General features: G+C 47.2%; 1 protein-coding gene across 2 annotated transcripts in view; it reads right to left on the reverse strand.

The window, feature by feature from the left end:
- Nucleotides 1-21,123, reverse strand: part of TLN1 (talin 1) — a 1,223,782-nt gene that overhangs the window by 552,908 nt on the left and 649,751 nt on the right. Inside the window, exons 17-19 of one of the 2 annotated variants that reach the window (XM_069626724.1) lie at nt 16,674-16,882; nt 937-1,035; nt 326-376 (exon numbers count right to left, since the gene is read on the reverse strand). In XM_069626724.1, coding sequence (XP_069482825.1) covers nt 326-376; nt 937-1,035; nt 16,674-16,882 — 359 coding nt within the window. The remainder of the gene's footprint in view (nt 1-325; nt 377-936; nt 1,036-16,673; nt 16,883-21,123) is intronic. The other variant, XM_069626725.1, reaches the window with a different exon arrangement.

Genomic DNA, 21,123 nt, shown 5'->3' on the forward strand with positions numbered 1-21,123 from the left:
AAAAAGGGAGATGTGTATGAATTTAGAAAAAGATGCAATGAAGGGAATAGAAAAGTTAAAGGACGAGAGTAAAAAAGAAACAGGAAAGGGTGCAAGAAGAAAGGAAACCTTTGAAGAGGAGTTTTGAACAATAAGTGAGGGTTGTGGACAATAATTGGTAGAGAAGCGATCAAGAAACATTTGAAGAGACCGGACAATTTAAAGATAAGAATGGTGAGGGAAATAGAAAAATGGGGTTAAGATATGAAGTAAAAATTTGAAACTTAGGAGAGAATTAAAAGAGGAAATTTGTATTATCATTCAACGACTTGGACTGCTGTTTTACCGTATTTCGGTCAGAAGGGAGAATTGACCGAGTACCTCGGGTCCCAGTGATCTGTGGAAATTTACAAGAGCCAGTGGTTATTCTCATGTTAGTGGACAAGTAGTGAGTGGTGACAAGTAACCAAGCCTAGAGCAAGGACAAAGCACCAGGAAGGAGCCCAAGAAAAGTAAACGTGCATGCGTGAGTGTTTGAGAGAGTTTGAGTGAGTGGGTGGGTAATATTTAATCCCGATTAAGTTGCAAAACAGAGTATGATAGTAGAAGATAGCGTCAAAGTCATATGGAAAATGGCAATAAGAATATGCTAGAGTTTGTGGAGGAGACTTCAGAATTCAGGTAGATTACAGAAAGGTGAGGTAATTATTGCTAAAGGGGTCAGAGGTGTATGGGAGCAACCATTATTTCTTTGGACACTAGTTCTATCAGTGGGATAAACCAAACAAAATAATGATGGCAGAGTGAGTTCTGGAGAGACAGGAAACAGCGTCCTCAAATCCGATGATGGCCTAGTGGTTTAGGGATAGGTGAGTGCTTGAATGCGACTATAAGGAAGACTATCATAACTGCTGAACTGGCTGAATCGCTGGTCTATCGTCAACGCAGGAAACTGACCTGAAACCGGGGGTCTGTGTCACTCTCACCGATCTGTTGCAGCAGCTCCCCACTCGTCTGGCCCACGTTCCCAGCTGCCTGGAGGAGTACTTGACGTGGCTACAGGAAACAAAACATATGTCATGAATATGATACAATCTTAACCACTGTTTCCATGTGTTGAGAAGAGATGATATCAAAAATGTAATAATTGGGGTTGTCTAAATACTTATATACTTATCGCCAAATACTTTAGGTAAAAATCCTCAAGTACACAGACAATAGAATTTATGCACCAATATGTAAATGCTGAAGCAAGGAAGATGTGAGAATCATTGCACGAATGAACAAGTTACTTTCTTACCTGGTAACGTTCTTTCGATGGGATGTTCCTCCGACATATTCCACATCTTTGTCAAAGATGTGGAATATGTCGGAGGACACAATCCCCTCGAAATTGAATTTTTAAAATGAATTTTAGAATTGAATTGCATTTTTTTTTTTAGTTTAAGAACATTCATGAACAATGGTAAAATCTTGGATGTTATGCAAAATGTACAGATTATACGGAAAAAAGTCCATCTAAGGGCTTAGTAAAACCATTCAACTGAGACAGTACAAGACTCCACTCTTAGTATAAGTCTGTACCACCTGCGTTCATGGTAGCGTAGACAGAACAGCCAGGCTCATTTTAGGAGGGAGAGAGGGCTGTAGAAATCAGTACAAATGAAATGGTAATACAAATGGTCCAAAAAACACTGAAACACTATGTATGAAAAATAAAATAAATTTAAATACAGGTAGGCCCAGATAAATCTAGAGGGTAAGTACTATCCCACAGTATATGTAATCACAATTCAAAACACAACACTATGATATGCTTGAAGGTGCACAAAGCATACACCTTATTTGGAACACCTAACAGTAGTTCTAGGTAAGTCAAAACCTTTTCATACACATTTAGTGTAGGTCACACCTATTCTTGTGGAGTAAAAACCAATGGTTACTTTCACAATTACATTCAGTAATGAAAGGGCAGTACACCCTACCAGGTGTACAGTGAATCTCAGTACAAATCACATAATCCGTCAGCTGGACAATACTTTGTGAATAGTGGAACACTTATTCCAGATACAGTAAAACCCTATAACTACTTTTGTGATAAGTTATACTAGGTGAGTAAAACCCAAGGATGTAATATTCCATTAAAGATGCTTTTGAGATCAGTGAAACAGATTGAGATGAGCAGTAACTCTGGTAACTGATTTCTGTATGGCACACAGCTAACTCAAAGTAGGTAAAACCCACATACTTTTTTAATCTCACAAGGAGTCCAGATTAGATCTTTCCCAACTATACAAGTGACTGATATAGGACTTATAAGGGACAGTTAGAACCACAGACTCTGTGTTAGACAGCACAGGGAAAGTAAACCCTAATGTTACACTACTGAATGACTGAAAGGTATTCTAGGTAGGCAACAACCTAATACAGACTTCTTCTGGACAAGCGAACAGCAAGTCAGGGGGAAGGAAGACCCAGTTGGAGGACACTCCTACAATTACCCTGCAGGAATAATCTGGTGAAACCAACACATTACTTTTGGGAAGAGAGACAAACTAATCACAGGTGAGAGTAATATACCTTCACATCTACTTTCTATTAGAATGGCAAAACAGTTTCTAAGGAAAGAAAGATGTTAACCATACTTTTAAGAATAGTGCATCACACATCCAAGGTAAGTAAGAACTTGTGTAACTGTTCTCTCAGAGTTACAGTTACCAACCAACTTTTACAAATAAGTAACTTTTAAACATGTATTTTCTTTTCTAAACAAAAGGCCAAATCTGTTAAGTATTTTCCCTATTATTGGAGCAGGAGTGTTCTCAGTGGCAGAAGGGGGTCACTTGGATCTAGTGTCCAACAGGCAGTGTCAGGATAGGTTGTTAAGTAGCAAAAGTCTGAGTTCCTTAGGAAAACTGGCAAACAGTTGAGTACTTTACTTCAGAGTTCAAAGAGGGTCCAGGTGGCTCCACAGAAGACGATCTAGCAGGATTCTTGCAGTGGGACTGTGCACTGGACATGAGGCCTCCCAATCACAGAAAACACCCCACAATTACACAGGAATCCCAAGAGACAAAGTAAATACCCAAGTCAACACTCCGCACTAAAGATTTTGCAGCTGGAGGACTTCAGGGTCTGCAGCCAAAAACCTGGCTAGTGGATTCCTTGTCATGGTGACAGATAAAAAGGACCTAGGAAGGGACTTTGCAGCAGGAATCAACAAAGAAGGCTCTAGTCAAGGTTTTCCTCGCGTCTGGATGCGTTTCTGTGGATTTGGCGCCTTTTACAGGCGCACAGAAGGAGACAAAGGTCCAGCACTCTGGTGAGGGGACATAGACTAGATTCGTGTCTCTGGAGATACACCAGGATGCCCATGAAGTTTCATCGAGTTTCAGAAGACTGTGTGCTGCATAATGGCTCGAGGTCCCAGGGTATTGCAGCCCTGTTAGGTCGCAGCAAAGCGTGCGATGGCTCAAAATGCAGGTCATCTGGTGTCTAGTGGGCCTCACCAGGGTCTTGGTCAGGGTTGTCGTTTTCGGAGATCCCAGGTCTATTTGAAGGAAGCGCTACAGGCAGGCTCTCCGGTCGCTGGAAATCATAACAGCTTCTTTTCCTTCAGCCTCCTCCTTGGTTTTGGTTCCAGCGGTCGACTTGTCTTCAGCTTCCAGATTTGCAATGTTTAACAGGAACTACAGCACAACTTCTGCATTCTTCCCTTCATTTTACAACAAGGGGGGAGTCTGGTTGTATAATCGGGACAGCCACCCTCCCACCCCCCCCCCAAACTGGGATTTGTCCCCATTCAGGCAAGGAGGAAGACAAAGGGCTGCAGAGTTTTGGTCTCTTCCCACGCTTCCTGCCTTCACAGACAGACTTGAGGCTGGGCGGGGAAGCCAGGGGACTCCTGCCGAATATGATCAAAAAAACACAAAGGAGCGGTAATAGATCAAAACAGAAGTTCTCGATAGTGGCCCAGGACGCACGCAGGGCCTTCGATGGTCTAGACTGGGCGTACCTGGAGCTTACGCTGAGAAACTATGGCTGTGACCCCTCTTTTATAAGATTGGTCCTGGCAAACTTCAAACTCCCCTCCACAACATTCTTAGTCAATGGTAGACCCACTGCCCCAATACAAATCCATAGAGGTACGCGACAAGGATGCCCGTTATCCCCACTCATATTTGCAATGGCAATGGAACCTCTAGCACAAACCATAAGACAGGACCAAGAAATAAAAGGAGTACGGGCAGGAGGGCTAGAACATAGAATAGCACTATACGCTGATGATATCATATTGTTCCTTAGGGACACCGCCAAATCACTTCCTAAAGCTCTAGAAAGATTACAAGACTTCACCAAGGTATCAGGGTTCACGATTAACTATGCAAAATCCAAAACCCTAAACATAACAGAAGAAGAGAAGATACCCCAACAAATGGCAGCGCACTACCCAATAACCTGGGTGCCCAAAACGTTAGAATACTTAGGGGTCCAACTGACACGGGAATACAAACTCTTATATGGGGAGAACATAGTCCCACTGTGGAAACAATTTAAAGAAGACCTCTCGAGATGGGATGCCCAGGAGCTCTCATGGTTTGCGTGCATACCGCGCTCAAGATGACCCTCCTACCCAGTCTTCTATATGTAATTAGCTCCCTCCCGATAGAAACCCCCCCCCCCTCAAATGTGCAGAAAACTACTTAAGGATATAGTAGCCTTTGTATGGAATGGGAAAAAACCTAGAATGCAAAAAAGAATCTTAACCCGCCCGCCCCTACTAGGCGGTTTGGGACTCCACTATGTAGAAAGATATGCATTGGCATCCCAAATAGCCCCCATGCTGAAATGGACTGGTGGGAACCCACACACGGGATGGGTGGGCATAGAACAAGGGGAAACAAACATCCCTCTGGGGAACCTACATGCCTTACGGACAGAGGCCAGAGGGGCAGAGGGCCACCTTCTATAATCTACCCGCAATTAACTAAGAGCATGGGACACAGCACTCAGAAGACGCCATGTAACTCCCGGACTAGGCCCCTTCACACCGATGGCACAACAAGGATTTCACCCTTGGTAAAAGTGACAGATTCTGGGCAAATTGGGGGCAAACACACCCGCTCCTCCTGAAAGAATTCTACCACGAAGGAGCCCCACTACATTTTGACAAATGCAAATGGAAATTCGGCAAAGGGGAAAGCAAAAGATTCAAATATATCCAAATCAGGCACTGGGTCTCCCAGGGTGGGGTGAAGAAGGCAGCCTCTAGAACCCCCATAGGACTGGAACTTACTCTACACGAAGACCACTCCCCTAAAGCAACATCGAGAATTTACAAGTTACTAGACAGCGCACGAATCGAGGACCTATTCTCATACAGAAACAATTGGGAGAAAGACCTAAGAACCCCTATCACGGAGGAGGAATGGGCACAAATTTGGAAGAGGGCCCAGAAAGCATCCAAATGCACCACAATAAAAGAAACCTCATACAAACTATACACAAGATGGTATCTAACCCCAAATAGACTAAATAAAATGAACCCTGCCTACTCTCCCAACTGCTGGAGACAGTGTGGTAATAGAGGTGACCTGTACCATATGTGGTGGACTGGCCATAAAGCAGAAATATATTGGAAAGAACTACTGGGACACAAAAGAAATCACTGGGAGACAACTTCCCTACGACCCAAAGGTAATACTGTTGGGAACCGCAGTGGGAGGCATCTATGCAGAGACAGGTAACAACGAAGCCCTGACCACGCAGTTACTAAACGCAGCAAAGACAACCCTGGCCCAAGGATGGAAAAATCCGGAAAGCCAATAGTCGCGTGCTGGTGGGTCAAAATATGGCACATACTGGCGATGGAAAAGGTAGGGGCCATAAAGGAAAACAATTACTTGAAATTCAGAGAAGTGTGGGACCCATTCATAGACTGTCACAGACAGGGAAGCCTACTTCCACAGACCTAACCTGCAGAGATCAATTCTGAACTAAGGCCCCTGATAACACCGAAACTCGAGGAAACTCACAGCAACCAAAGATCCAGGCAAATAAAGCCCGAACTACAAATGCACTACCCATCGATGCAAGAAATGGGAACCAGCCCAGTTGGGGGGGAGGGAAGTACGAAAGGGGAAACATGTTCATAACGTTACTACAGACTAAAAGAGGGAGGGGGGGTGATGTTATAAAATAAAAACTCATGGACTTCCAACAAACTTGGAAAGAGGACTGGGGGGTTGGGGGAGGATGATAAAAGTACAACGCAAAATTTCTGTATGCTGCTCCTGCATGCATGTTTGTAACTTCAGTCCATGAGAAGAAAAAGTTTGTAAAAAAAAAAAAAAAAAACAAATTCCCCACCCTGGATGTCAGAGGAAAGGACAAGAAACACTAAAATTGCGAAAAAAAGAAAATAGGGGCCATCATGAGCACCCTTAGGTGCCTTTACAGCAGCTGTGGACACAGCCCGCAGTAAAGGTGCACCAAATTAATAGAAGGCATCACTGACACCAGCCATCGAAGGTAAGCTTGCCCCTGTGTTAGGCACAGTGTGTATGCAGTACCCTCTGGGAACACTAAAAACAACTGACTACAGGTAGAGGAAACCCATCTTTGGTATAAGCTTGTACTACAAAGTTTTGGTAGCATGTTGAGCAGCCAGGCTCATCTCAAGAGGGGTCAATGTGAGCTGTAGTGGAGTTACACAGAGATTTACAGTATACAAATAAAAACGTACACTCAAGGCTTCTTGATTAGGCAATAATTAATTAATTTAACAGTCAGAGTAAGCCTTCTTCAGAAGGGAGCAATATAATATTAACACTGAAATAGACCCTCTTAATATCTCTTAGATACCCTTTTGGGATGGCCCACAGACACTATCTACACCCTCAGGTGACTTCCATTGCTAGGGTGCTGGGGACATTAATATATCACTGTTGCATTTAGAATCATATAGTCATAAGTCAAAGGAAAATATTATTTACAACATACAAGAGACCACAAACATTCTTAAGCAGGCAAATACTTTTGGATCCCCAAAGAAGAGTCATTCAGTTCAATCAGGCTAAGCAAAAGTCAATGGGCAAAAGTCTTATATAGGATGAAGCACTTCTAGTAGGTAAATGGAAATGTCTTTGCACAATGCTTTAGAAGTCTTTGAAGAAAAGAAGAATCAATGTAGGGCCAAAAGCTGATTGGACTTGTGAGTAGTAGAAGATGCAAGCAACTCTCCAGTAAGAGGTAAGTTCTCTAAGATGTTGTACAGTACCTTTAAAATGAAGCAGAGATGCAGCAGATGACTGTTCCTGTGCAGCTCTGCAGATCCCACTGTTCATGGGCCTCAGTAGTGGGGACAAGAGGGAGGACGGAGGACTAGTGCACTGCACTGGGACGGTCGAAACCTGCAACCAGCAACTTCACTTTCAGTGGCTGTTCGGTTTTTCAGCTCCTCGTGTCTACCGCAAATAGCAACACTGTGGTTCCTGGCTGTCGAGATGGACTTTCCTTGCTTCTGGGGTCCCGCACTCTGTTGAGGGGGCTCAGGCTCGGTCAGTCCTGCTTCCTGGAAGTCCGGAGGATCTTCCTGGAGCTCTTGGCCAGCTTAAAAGCAACACACACTATCTGGTGTTCCTCTCCCTGGCTATACGGTTTCCAGCAACAACTGTGGAAATTTAACTAGATCCGAGATGGATGTCCAGGTGGCTTACTTTGGAGTTGATTGTTCCTACCAACTCACGGGGAGAAGTCGTCCTTGCAGTGGCTTCTCTGTCTATACGAACTTGGCGTTTCAGCACAGCAGCAGGGCTTCACTGGGCAAACCAACGGTCCAGGAGTTGCAGCAGGCGTCTTTGTCAAGTTAGTCTTCGGTTCCTTAGTCCAGTGGTCGACTGTTCCTTCCAAGCCTAAAGCCTCGCCTTTTATGCAGTTTTCTCCCATTCATTCCAGCCTAGCGGTCAGTCACCCAGGAGGGTGGCTGACCTTGCCGGACAGTCTGCCGGCCAATCACCACAGAGTGCATTTGGGTCTCCTAGGAGACTAAGCACAAGGCGTTTCAGACATCTCCTTAACTTCCTGCCTACCCCAGACACCCTGGAGGCACAGGCGGGATTCATGCATGAATCCCGCCAAAGGCAAAGCGAACAATGGGACCAAATCTGGTTTGGCGCGCACAGTATATCTCGACCTTTCCACAAAGATATGTCGAAAAAAGAAGACCGGGGCCATTTTGACTAAAACGGCACCCTTTGGTGCTTTACTGCAGCTGCGAACGCAGCCCGCCCCGCGGTACTTGCACACCACAGTAGTTAAAACGAAACCACTGCAACCAGCCATTCAGTGAGGAAAGGGTAACACAATGTTAAATGAGAAGCTAGACAAAAGGGATACTAGGTAACCCCTCCAGCACCCTATTGTAAGATAGTGTGTGCTGGGTCTAGAAAGTTACAAATGTAAGTAAAGTCAATTTCACTTTACTGCTCTTGGAAACAGGAGTTTAACCAAGAGAAGGAATTCAAACCTTGGGGAAATCTGAATGACTTCCCTGTGCCACTGCACTGAAGGTGCTGTGTGGCACAATGTAAAAGATGATGCCTATGGAGTTTGTCAGACTCCACAACCAAAAGAAACGGTGTAAAAGAAATCACAAAAATACATGAGTGGGAAAAAGGCTCTCACACTCTCCAGGTTAAAAAGTCCTCAAAATCCAGCAAAGTTGCTGGGGGTCTCTAAGGTGGAGGGAATTAGCACATTTCTGAAGATTCTCCATAACACCCTGTAACAGAATTGTTACAGTTTTAGTGTGAAAGGGGATACATTGCATCTCCCGTATAAGGTGGGGTGTGCTGGTTTCACCAAATAAAATGTAAAAGGGATCCAGAGATCCTTTCTACCCTTGGGAACTTCTCAAGGTTAGCCAGAGACAGTTAAAAGAGGAGCCCTGGGGCAACCCAGCAACAACAGGCACGTATTGCCAAAAAGATGTCAAAGAGGATAACTTTAAAAAGACACTATGGAGAGTCAAAAATATGACACCCATAAAAAGAGCAAAAGATTCTGTGAATATGAAAAAGGCTCCCACTCACTGAGGTATAAGGAAAAATAATCCTCCTGGCAGAGGTGATGGCCACAAGGAAAGCAGTTTTCTATGAGAGGAACCTGATGCATAGGCTCGAACACCCCCCCCCACGTGAGTCTCGTCAGCACCACGTTGAGTTCCCATGCCGGGGCAGGAGCCTTCACCTCCGGGAACGATCGAAACAGGCCTTTGAGGAACTCCTTGACGAGACAGTGGGACCAAAGAAGATAGTCCTGGAGACATGGTGTAGCGGGAGATCGCCGCCAGATGCACATTGATACAGGGGTGAGGATGCCCCGCCCTGGCCAAGGACAAGTATGGAAGAATCAGTGGGGCTGTGAACCTCAGAGGGTTGATCATCTGCGCCCTCACCACGTAGTGAAACAATTCCACTTGTGCCCGTAGCACTTAAGAGTTGATGAGTCTAGCCCAGGCAAGGACCGCCCTGCAGTCCGTCGGGAACTCGTACCCTCCCGAACTCTAGGGCTTCAGAAGCCAAGCCTTCAGGTTCAGTTATCCTGTGTCTTGATGCAGGAGTGTGCCTCCTTCCCTGGTGAGCAGATCCGCGACCACTGGCTGCTTGACCGGAGGCGACATCGACAGGCTGAAAAGGCCTGGGTACCAGAACTGCCTCTGCAACGCCGGGGCGAACAGGATCATCCTGCATCGGCACCGTTTGAGTTGATTGAGGACTCGCAGCAGGTGAGGAAACTGAGGGAGCGCGTATAGGAACAGGCCTTCCCATGGATAGAACACATCCCCCATGCTCCTCGGCTGCTAGAACCTGCTGGTGAATTTCAGGCATTTGGAGTCTGTCGCCATCGCAAACAGATCGATCTGGGGTCTGCCCCACTTGAGGAAGATGCGGTCCACCTGCTCCTGTTGAAGTTCCCCACTTGTGGCACGAGCGGAGCTCCCTGCTGAGAGAGTCAGCGCTGGTGTTCATGACTGCCACCATGTGAAAGGGGAGTAACATCTCTTGGGCAATGGCCCAGTGCCACAAGTCCTGCGCCTCTCTGGAGAGCGCTGGTGATGGGGTGCCCCCCTGCTTCCTAATGTAGAACATTTTGGTGGTGTTGTCCGTGAAGATCCTCACCACTTTGACCTTGAGGGACGGAAGGAACGACTTGAGGGCCCAGAACACTGCCCGCAGCTCCAGAATATTGATGTGGAGATCCCTCTCCTCCAGCAGCCACAGGCCTCCAGCGCAGAGATGTCCAGTGTGGGCTCCCGAGCCCTCCAGGGAAGCGTCTGTAGTGACCGTCTACTGGTATGGGGGCTTTGAAATCCTGCACCGCGGGCAATGTTGGAGCGTAAGCTCCACCACCTTATCACGTGCCAGAACTCTGGTGGAATTTTGTCTGCGAAGCTTCCGGACACTTGGATCCAGCGAGCGTCCAGGAACTCTTGAAGGGGTTGCATCTGGGTTGGGTCAGGTAGATGTACGACGACATGCCAAGCAGTGACTTGATGGTCCACACTGTGGCAGTCTTTGGTGCCAACAGCCGTTGCACCTTGCCTAATAGTGCCGCTATCCTCTCTTCTGACGGCGCCGCCAAGCAGGAGCCCATGTTGAGCCTGGCTCCCAGGAACAGCGCGTTCTGCGATGGCATCAAGCAGGACTTTGGATAACTGATGGAGAATCCCACATCAGTCAGCAGCCGGACAGTCATCTCTGTGCGGTCTACGGCCATTTCCCTCAACACTGCCCAGATGAGCCAGTCGTCGAGGTACGGGTGCACGTGTATTCCTTGGAGACGTAGATGGGCCGCCACTGGTGCCAAGCACTTCGTGATCACCCTGGGCGCTGACTTCAGACCGAAGGGGAGGGCCTTGAATTGGAAGGGTCTTCCGATGCTTCTTGTGAATTGGGACGTGGAAGTATGCGTCCTCCAGATCCAGCGACATCAAGAAGTCACCTTCCTACAGGTGGCCGAGCACGTGACCATCCTGAATTTATGGGACTTGAGGTTTTTGTTGAGACGCCACAGGGTGTATAATGGGCCTCCAGCCCCCAGTTTTCTTCTTTACTAAGAAGTATCTGGAGTAGACTCCGAGCCCCGGTGTCGCTTTGGAACAAGCTCTATTGCCTCCTTTTCTTGTCATGGCCCGTACTTCTGCAGGAGCTGAGGGATGTGCTGCTCCTGCCGGGCCACCAGAGGTATCCGCAGACACATCTGCTGGAACTCTACAATGTCCGTGGGGAAGAGCGTCCAGCACCCATCAGTCGGGTTGCATGGGTGAGGGCCTGACGTCTTATCTAGTTCAGTCTTGCTTCAGGGCCTGCTTCTGCAGTGACCCAGACAGAAGCAGACTTGCGGTGCTTGGCCTCATCTTGGAACCCATGGATGGAGCAACCTCAAGGGTCTTAAAAGCTGCTCCTCGGACCGGCCAGTCCTGGGTGAGGCATGCTTTGGTGGGGGCACGGTGTAGAGACCTTGCCGCTGTGCCACGCCAACGGTCTACTGGGACTATCCTTCATGGATCGCTTGGAAAACCCGAGGCAGATTTCACAATCCGCTTCCCTGTGGTCCGTATGGAGACAGAGGCTCTGAAGGGGTTTGTCCTCTACAAACAAGTTCCGGAGTCCGCGGCAGAGCTTGAAATGGGAGCTTCCCTCTTTCTACCCTTCTAACATGGTCCAGAGTGCGGAGTAGGCCTGAGGGCTTTCTGGAACCTTCAATGAAACATCGATGATTCTTGCCCTTGGGGGTGCTGAAATTCACTGACAAACAGATCCCTGCTTGTTGGCCGGTGGAGAGAAAAAGCACACAGGCTCCGTTTGACAAAAATAGGACATTTTACCAAAATAATTTGAAAAACATACAATAGCTCACAGAGCAAAACACGAGGACTGAACACTTGAACTTGCGGTAAAAATCTGAATATGGTTGCTAGAGGAGGGGCTTAGGGAAAGGGCAGTCACTGGCTGGGGGCAGTATGACCCAAGGCACAGTGATAGAGGAGTAATACAGTTTCTAAGTGAAAGTGAAACTGTTTTTTTCTATTACTGAGGATTCCCGGCCTGACGACAGGGAAAATTCATGAGCATGTGAATACATGTTACACCCATGCAGGAGAAAGACAGAATATCGCTGATTGAATTAGAGTGTAGACGCTAATCTGGCCCAGCACTCTGGTGAGGGGACTTCAAGTACTGGGATCACGTGTCTGGAGGTCCAGCAGGATGCCATTTCAACTATTCAGAATTCGGAAGACCGTGTACAGCACACTGGCTGGAGGTCCCATGGTATTGAAGTATTGCAGCCCCACAAGGTCGCAGCACAACATGGGTTGGCACAAAAAGAAGCTCGAGTGTAGTGGATCTCACTAGTGTTCGGAAAGATTTCCCTTCAGTGCAATCTTCCCTCTCCATTTAAGGATGCCCCCCTAACTTTTTGCTTTTGACTAACCTGACTTTTTTTCAGTGCAGCCTTCAGCTGCGCTCCTTTGGGCTTTAGCTCATCTGTTATAAAGAAACTGACATGTCCTGAATCTTTCACTATGTTGCCATTTCTTGGTAATGTTTTATCTATGTGCCAAGTACCTTACAGTACTGTGCATAGGGGCCCTTTTGTATTATGGCCCTAGACAACCTCTAAGGATTTTTTGGGTGATTGTACAAGTGTGCCTAGGACAAACATGTGGCAGCAATTTTTGCTTTTATCGAATTTTTACTTCATTTTAACAAACCAAAATGCATTTATCACGTTTGGCTCAAGACTGTGGCCAGTGCCGAAAATGGCCGTGCCACAAAGTATTTTGTTCCGTCCTTCAGCCATTTTGTCCCTTTGCCTTCCGCCACGTCGAGCAGATCCAGGAATTCTTCGTTAGGTCATGCAGCCTCCCGCGTAAACACCTTTTGCGGGCTCCTGTAAGTAACGTGTGCCAGTGCCCAGGGAGAGGATTGGGCCAGTCTGGTCCCAATCCACACTACTGGTGCCAGTATGACTGGGACCAACATGGACTGTGATTGGTCCACATTTGGCGTGCATGCACGAGAGCAGATTGTTATCCCAGATTTGAGCGTGAAACGAATCTTGGATAAGAAAAAGGGCTATGCATCCATTCCAGGTCGATCAACTGAAGTTCTCTCTGAACTACAGAAGGAGCCAAGTATCTTGAAACACTAAAGCAGACCTGAGGAACCACCACAGACATGCTGGAAGGTTTGGCCACCTGTTGTCCCGGCAGACCCCTGTTTTTGCATCGATCATTTTAGGCCTGCAGGAGCGCTTCAACCGTTTGGACTAGTGGGAACTACTCTCGGCACCTCCTGATTACCCTCACAAAGAGCCTCCTCAGAAGTGTTCCTGGGTCATCAAGTGAACCGACTAGCTTGAACCCGGGGTATCGCATAGGAGCGCCAGCTTGTGGTCCTGGACCCTCTCCCACCAATTGCATAGTCCTAGCTCATCTGGGTCACGATTTAAGAGTGTGTGTGTGCCATGCCGTGAGCATCTGCTGTCCCTGTGACACCCTGCTATGGAGACAGTCCTTGTAGGAGCCCCCTGTGCGCTGAAACGTGCTGCACTGGAACTCTCCTCTTATCTTCATCAAGAGCTGGGAAAAGGCTATTATGCCGCCGCGACCATCCCGTCCCGCAGCCGCGGAGATCCGAAGTGACATGCAACTGCAGGGTTTGAAACTACAAAATGACCTGGCCTGGCCATGACAGGCAAAGTTTGGCCCAGACTGTTTCGAGGGTCGGTGAGTACTTGCCTCACTTACCGGTGGCCCCCTGGCACAGCCATTGTTCTTTACGCATGAGAATCCCTAAAAAGATACTCCCCTTATCTGGGCTACCTTGTGCTCACTAGCTATTCCCAAAACTCGAAATTCACACTGCCTGCAAATGCAGACCCTCCTAAAATAGTGGAACACTGTTCTTCATCACTGCAAGCCCCTTCCTTAACTGCTACAGCTCAGTGAAGATGACCGCCTTTCCCTCATTGCGAGAACCGCGCGTTTTCAACGCACTTATGTACATTTGAGCACCAGGCTACCCACTTCGTAGGGCTGGACTGCTTAAGTTAGGGATCAATTCTGAAGAACTGCCTAATGCTATATATTTGTGTTAACCTACCCTTCTGTTGTAGGTTGTGGCTGTGTTTTCCCTTCACCACATTAGTGAAAACGTAGCTGTATGTATGTTAAATAGTGAAAGGTGTGTGTGCTAATTGATTTATATTACAATGGTTTATTCGTGTTTAATTATTAAGGCCTATAATAAATGTATATGTATTTTGTATATACACTTGCTTATGCGTATTATGTGGAATTTCTGTGTGCTCACGGTTGGTTTCTGATCACTCTCACCTCCTGAGACTTAGTCTTGACCGCATGCCACGCTACAGTGATTGGTCTGGTTTGTCCAGAAGGTTCCCCTGTTCCACTAACTAGGGTGGCCTCCTAAACCTCTGCCCACCAGGTCCGAGTTAAAAAAAAAAAACATCGTAACAACCAGGCTCCGGGTCGTCCTTTTCCGGATCCCCAGGTCGATTGGAAGGGAGGGTAAGAACAGGCTACGGTTCCACAACAGGCTCTCCGGTCGCTGGAAATCACTACTGATGTAGTTTCTTCATCTTCCTCTTCAGATTCAACTCCAGTGGTCGACTGTTCAGCAGGTTCTGAGTTTTTATCATACAGCACAACCTCTGCTTTATCTCACTGCATTTTACAGTAAGGGGCGGTCTGGTTGTCCAATCAGGACAACAAGCCCCTCCTCGGAGTGATTTCCTTTCACGCAAGGAAGACAAAGGGCTGCAGAGTTGGATTCCTCCCTCGCTTCCAGCCTTTCCAGACACTCTAGAGCCTGGGCTGGGAATAGACGGGATTCCCGCCGAAGAAAACAGTCCCAGAGGTCGTTGCTGCCAAAAATGGCAGTAGAAGACCTCAGAAACAGCAAGCACACAAGACATGGCAAAAAAAGGAGCCACCATTTTAGCAAAATGGTGGTCTACCCGTGCCCAACCGAGGCTGACTTAACAGTCGGCAAATAAGAACGACTAAAAAGTCACAAAAGTGGTTACACTGTCACCAGCCATTTAAGGAAACTTGCAATTGTAACAAAATGTTACCAGGCAAGTAAGAAAGGGGATACATTGCATCCCCCCAGCACTTCTCATAAGGTCATAGGCTCACTATATAAAAAGTAAAGTGGGATGAAAATCCCTCTTCACTAGTTGGGAACTGTAGTTCATCCAAGTACATGAAAGAAATTAACAGGGGAGCCCATAGTACCCTCTGGAAACATCACACAAAATTAGGACTACAGGTGTAAGCAAAAACCAACCTTTGGTATAAGTCTAACACACACATTTGGTAGCCAGCATAGCACTTCGTCCGTGGAGGAATGGAACAGAACTACTCCCCCCCCCCCCCCCCCCGAACGGTAGATCTATTATGCGTTCCTATATGTCCAGATTGAATTTATTTGCCCTGAGCCAGGCTGTCCTTCTCATGTCGGTGGCAATGCAGATGGCATGATCAGGTGTCAATATGGGCAACTGGATTCAATGCGATAGTGCGCCACCAGCTTAGTCTCCGCTAGCCCCGCCTTAAACTGTGATTGGCTCTGGGCGGGGAGTTCCGGAAGGCATCCGGGTGTCCATTGACCGGCTAGACCAACCGTCTTGGCCAGGGAGACAATTGGTTTGCAAACTGGACACCTGCTGAACCCTGTAGAAGTCGACATGCGCCGGGGAGGAGCGCGACACCCGAGGAACGAGTACCTGAATGCCAAAAAGACAAAAAAGACAAAAAGAAGAATCCGCGCGTGGAAATACATGGCCGAAGCCAAACCCAGGAGTGCTGGTGAATTCGGCCCGTTACCGTCGATGTGGAAAAGGGGACTAAGGTGTGGCGCCGGAGGGTGGAGTCAGGGCTGCGCATGCTCCCTGGGCCACACCCTTATGCACCTCTAAATTTAAAGGGGTTTTTCTTGTGAAGAAGGTTCTGTCTCCCGTCCCTTGGAAGGGATGCCCATACAGTATGGAGGAAAGGGGACGGGACGTAAGAGTACAAAAAGTTGCCAGGAACCTCAAGTTTATGGTGAGGGATCAAGCCGGTCCATCACTATTGAGAAAGTTGCTGCTGGGTGAAGCCAGAGGGCAGATGAAAGTGGGCCAAAAAAGGACAGTCAGGCCCACACAAATGCGTCCCGGCTTGATAGTATGCAGAAAAGCTCCTGACCTGTCCAGTGGTCAATATTTCTAAAGGTATGGAAGGAAGGGGATGGTGCGTAGTACAGATAACATCTAATGTATAGCTGAAGAGCAATACATTATATATATCCCAATAACGAGAAGACAATTTTTTGTTCGAATTTAGTATGACTGTACCAGTGGCCAAACTGCAAGTGTGGATAGATCAGACATAATCTGCTAGCCGGCCAATGAAACAGATCATATCTATAATGCATGTACACATACGGTATTTGTGAAACTCTAATGCTTGATCAAGACTATACCTCCCACCCCCAGCCAACACAGTTAACTGATTCAAAGCATTCCATAAATCTCTGGCATTATTTACCATGGTCTCATTTTCATTCTAGAACTCATTGTGGGCTTAGTGTGTCACTAGGCTCCCCTTTACCAAAACTCACCTCCACACTGGCTGGCTGAGCTGTCTTCAGCAAGTCGGACACTGCGCCGGCCAAATTCTTTGCAGCCTGCAAGAGCTGGCGGCCATTGCCGCCCTCATCCTCCATCAGTGCAGCCAGAAGTTTCACTCCCTTGGACATCTCGGTTAAGTTGGATGAGATGGTGGTGACTGCACAGCCAACAGCAGTGTAGTCTGTGTCAGCAGGATCTCCTGAAGAGGAGTCAGGAAGAAACAGTCATGGAGAGCTCGGAAAAAAAAGTGCAATCTTGGACATGGCACAATATGCGAGAAATAAAAGCGGTCTTTAGGGGACAATATGAGAAGATCCTAGTAATCATGTCGGGAGGGCCAGGAAGGGAATAAGGGGGTTAGAGCAAAGGTAAACATTTCAAGTTGCAAACTACAAGTCAGGCAGGCAAAGTAACTCTCCCCCCTCAGTTCTGCCCATACACACAGCACACAATTCCGCACTCACGAATAATCAATTCTCACTAGACACTGGATAGTGGCAAGGGCAAATGTTGAGCCATGGAGTTTACAAGAAGATAAAGACTACAGGAATATGGAAGGGTGATTAAGAGATTCATTCATTCTGCACACAGGTCTTCATGGGGTCTGGCCTCTGAGACTATCTGCAATCTCAACAAAAATAGTCATTTAATACACAAGTTATCAAAAAAAGAATTCAACATAACTAAAGTAAAACAAGACAGTCGGTCCCATCTGTCAAGGGTTAGAGATGGTGCAGGTTAAAACATGTAAAAATAAAGCACAGCATAGATTAATCCTTTCTAAAACACATGAAGGAAAATAAGTACAGCACTACTGCAATTAACTTTTAAAACCTTTAAGAGTCTATACAACTTCACACCCACCCAAAAAGGTGGTAATAAGCATTGTATTGTTTATTTATATAGTGTCTATACGCAGAAAAAAGTTTCAAAGTGCTCAAGGAGGGTGGGAACATGGAGACATGGAGAAAAAAATGACAGTCACTCAGAGCCCTTGAAATTTTGAGACGATAGTCTGCACAGGCAGAGTAAGTGTGTTAAAAACATTAACAGTTGACACAGCAAATAGGCCTGCCGGGGATTCTTTTTTTTTTTACCAGTGCGATTAAGGTGAGAAGACAAGGGAAAACAGACAGACGATCTTCAGGCTCCTTGCATTTGGATCGTGCAAGTGCATAGATGATCACAGGGAGGGGAAGGTCCAAGTGCACCCAGTCAGCGTAAGTGCAGAGAGCGCATTTCTCTTGGGTTATACCTAAGTGCAGTGAAGGTGGGTATAGGGCCCTGAGGCAAGTGCGAGCGAGGACTGTCGGGGGTGCCTGGGACCAGTGAGACTGATTTACACCAGGTGGCCAGTCAACAAGCTGTAAGGAAGAGGAGTGAGAGAAGGAGAGAGCAAAGCGCTAGGTTAGCAGGGTAGAGGGAAAGCGAAGAGAAGAGGAATGACTTGAGGAGTTTCTGAAACTTACGATAGTCAGGCTCAAGACGGAGGGAGGCTATTCCAGAGGAAGGCACCTGCTGAAGATAAGGATCTCCCTCCAAATCTCTGATTGGAGAACCGGCTCACTTGCAGAAGGTTGGAGGAAGAGGAGCAAAGGGCTTGTGAGGGACAGTATTGAGGGAGGCAGCATTGCAGGTAGGTAGGTCCCAGGCCCCAAAAAGCCTTGTGAACAATGCAGAGGGTCTTGAACTTGATCCTTGCAGCCACGGGCAGCCAGTGAAGAGATTTCAGCGGCAGAGAAATGCAGTCCCTGGGCTTGAGGCCAAGGATAGGTCTGGCGGTTTTGTTCTGGTTAGGTTGCAGAGGGTGCAGGGCAGAAGGGAGATTGAGGAAGAGGCTGTTGCAATAGTCCAGCCTAGAGACAACCACCACGGCTCTGGAGACAGTAAGCCGCTAGGGGAAAGTGAGAAAAGGTACAGTACCTCTGAGAAGGTGTAGCCGATAGTTTGACTTCTTAGTGATGTGAGAGGAGAAGGAGAGAGTAGAGTTGAAGATAACCAAGATTTTTTTGCCTCGCAGGTGGGTGCATGCCAGGGCCCAGGGAGGCCGGCCAGAGTGAAAGTGGTAAAGCAGGAGCAGGGGTCCCAATGCGAACGATCTCAGTCTTACTGGAATTGAGGCAGAGGTCGTTTGAAGCACACCATGGCTGAATTGGGGTGTTAGACAAGATTGTATGCTGTACCCTATGGGAGACTACACCAGCTTTATCCTCTTGGCAATAGGTAACATAACCTTTGGTTGGTACAGGTTGGTAGTGTGGCTGAGCAGCCAAGCTCATATCAAGAGGGGTCCATGTGTGCCATAGGGTTTTTACAAAGAGATTCACAGTGACAAGTACTCAAATAATCTTACACTCGACGTTTCTTGATGAAACTTATTAATTTATTTAACATTTATCAGTTGAATAAGCATTCTTCAGAAGGGAGCAATATATATGTAGCAAAAATTCACTTCAAGATACACACGCTTAGTTTCTCTAAATCAGCAAGTGCCCATTTGGGAATGCACAACGATTCTCCCTACACCCTGAGGGGACTTAAATAACTAGGTCACTGTGGAAATTCATATATCACTTGTACATACTGAGTTTGGTGTCAAGGAAAAGGGTTTGGGAATAAAACAAAAGAAACAAATATTCTGAAGCAGGTAAGTACCAATGCAAAGTAAATTAACCCTTTCCAGGAGTGTGGGATATATTTTCCCACTTAGCAGTACTCCCATCCATAACCAAGCTGCACTTCAGCAGAAACAACAAAATGGCTGCGCTGGCTCCTTTGAGCACCACTGCCTCACACCAAAACTGCGTTTTGCTGCTACAAAAAAAAAGGATGGCTGCACCATCTTTCCAAGCACATATTGGGCAGGATGGAACAGGGCACACAAACTGGTGTTCCTCTCCCTGGCTATTCGGTTTCCAGCAGCAACTCTTTGGAAATTCAACCAACTCAGAGAGGATGTCCAGGTGGCTTACTTTGGAGTGGATTGGTCCCACCAATTCAAAGGGAGAAGTCGTCCTTGCAGGGGCTTCTCCATTGATGCAAATTTGGAGTTTCAGCACAGCCGCAGGGCTTCACCGGGCAAACCAACAGCCCAGGAGTTGCAGCAGCCGTCCTCTTCAAGTTCTTCTTCGGATTCCTTCATCCAGTGGTCAACGCTGCCTTCCAAGTCAAAAAGCATCGTCTTTTATGCAGCTTGCTCCCATTAATTCCAGCCTAGCTGCCAGTCACCCACCAGGGTGGCTGACCTTGCCGGACAGTCAGCCAATCACCACAAGAGTGCATTTGGGTCTCCTAGGAGACTAAACACATGGAGTTGCGGGTACCTCCCTCACTTCCTGCCCCTGCCAGACACCCTGGGGCCAGAGGCGGGTTTCACTCGTGAAGCCCGCCAAAAATAAAATGAACAAAAAGACCAAAGCTGGTTTGCCACGCCGAGTAAATCTCAAGAAGGACCTTTCCACAAAGAAATTATGAAAAAAGAAGACTGGGGCCATTTTGACAAAAATGGCACCCATGGGTGCTTTACTGAGTCTGCGAACGCAGCCCGCAGTAAAATCCCATAATGTTAGTAAAAAGTAAACCACTGCCACCAGCCATTCAGTGAGAAAAGGGAACATAAAACTTTTACATGAGAAGCTAGACAAAGGGGATACTAAGTAACCCCTCCAGCACCCTATTGTAAACCGGTGTGTGCTGGGTCTAGAAAGTTACAAATGTAAGTAAAGTCAATTTCACTTTACTGCTCAGGGAAACAGTTTATCCCAGAGAAGGTATTTAAACCTTTGGGAAATCTGAAAGACTTGCCCGTGTCACTGCACTGAAGGTGCTGGTTGATAATGTAAAAGATGATGCCTATGGAGTTTGTCAGACTCCACAACGAAAAAGAAACAAACAGAGTACAAACACAGAAAACAAATGGAATTTAAAAGTTCAATGTCCCAAAGTTTAGCAAAAGAGCTGGGGGTCTCTAAGGTGGGAGGAATTTAGCACTAAACTGAAAATTCTCCCTACAGCCACCATTTTAGCTTCCGCCAGCCCCGCCCTTGAAACATGCCGCCAAATCCTTTGATTAACGGCTGCGAGCATGGTGTCTGCATTAGACTGACGAAGGTGCAGAGACTCGTTGGAATAAACCTTCTTTCCATACGCCTCCAAGATCTTCTCCTTGCCTAGAAGGGCCGAAGATGAGGTAGCCGAGGACGACTGAGGCTTTGAGTAGTGAGAGGCCCCAACAATCACCGGCGAGTGTGGCTGAGGATGTGCCGACAGCAAGAGTGGATTCCCCCCCTCCAAGTGCCTCTCGAGGAGCGGGCAGCTAGGGCTGCACGGGAGCCTGAGGCGCTGGAGCCATAGGAGGAATGTCTATAGGCGCAGGCGGGGTCACTGGAGACAGCATGTCCCTGATCACCTCCCGAAGGATGGCACCCAACTGAGGGGACC

Source organism: Ambystoma mexicanum, chromosome 6p (genome assembly GCF_040938575.1).
Source record: "Ambystoma mexicanum isolate Mex_15411 chromosome 6p, UKY_AmexF1_1, whole genome shotgun sequence".
NCBI classification, from domain to species: Eukaryota; Metazoa; Chordata; class Amphibia; order Caudata; family Ambystomatidae; genus Ambystoma; species Ambystoma mexicanum.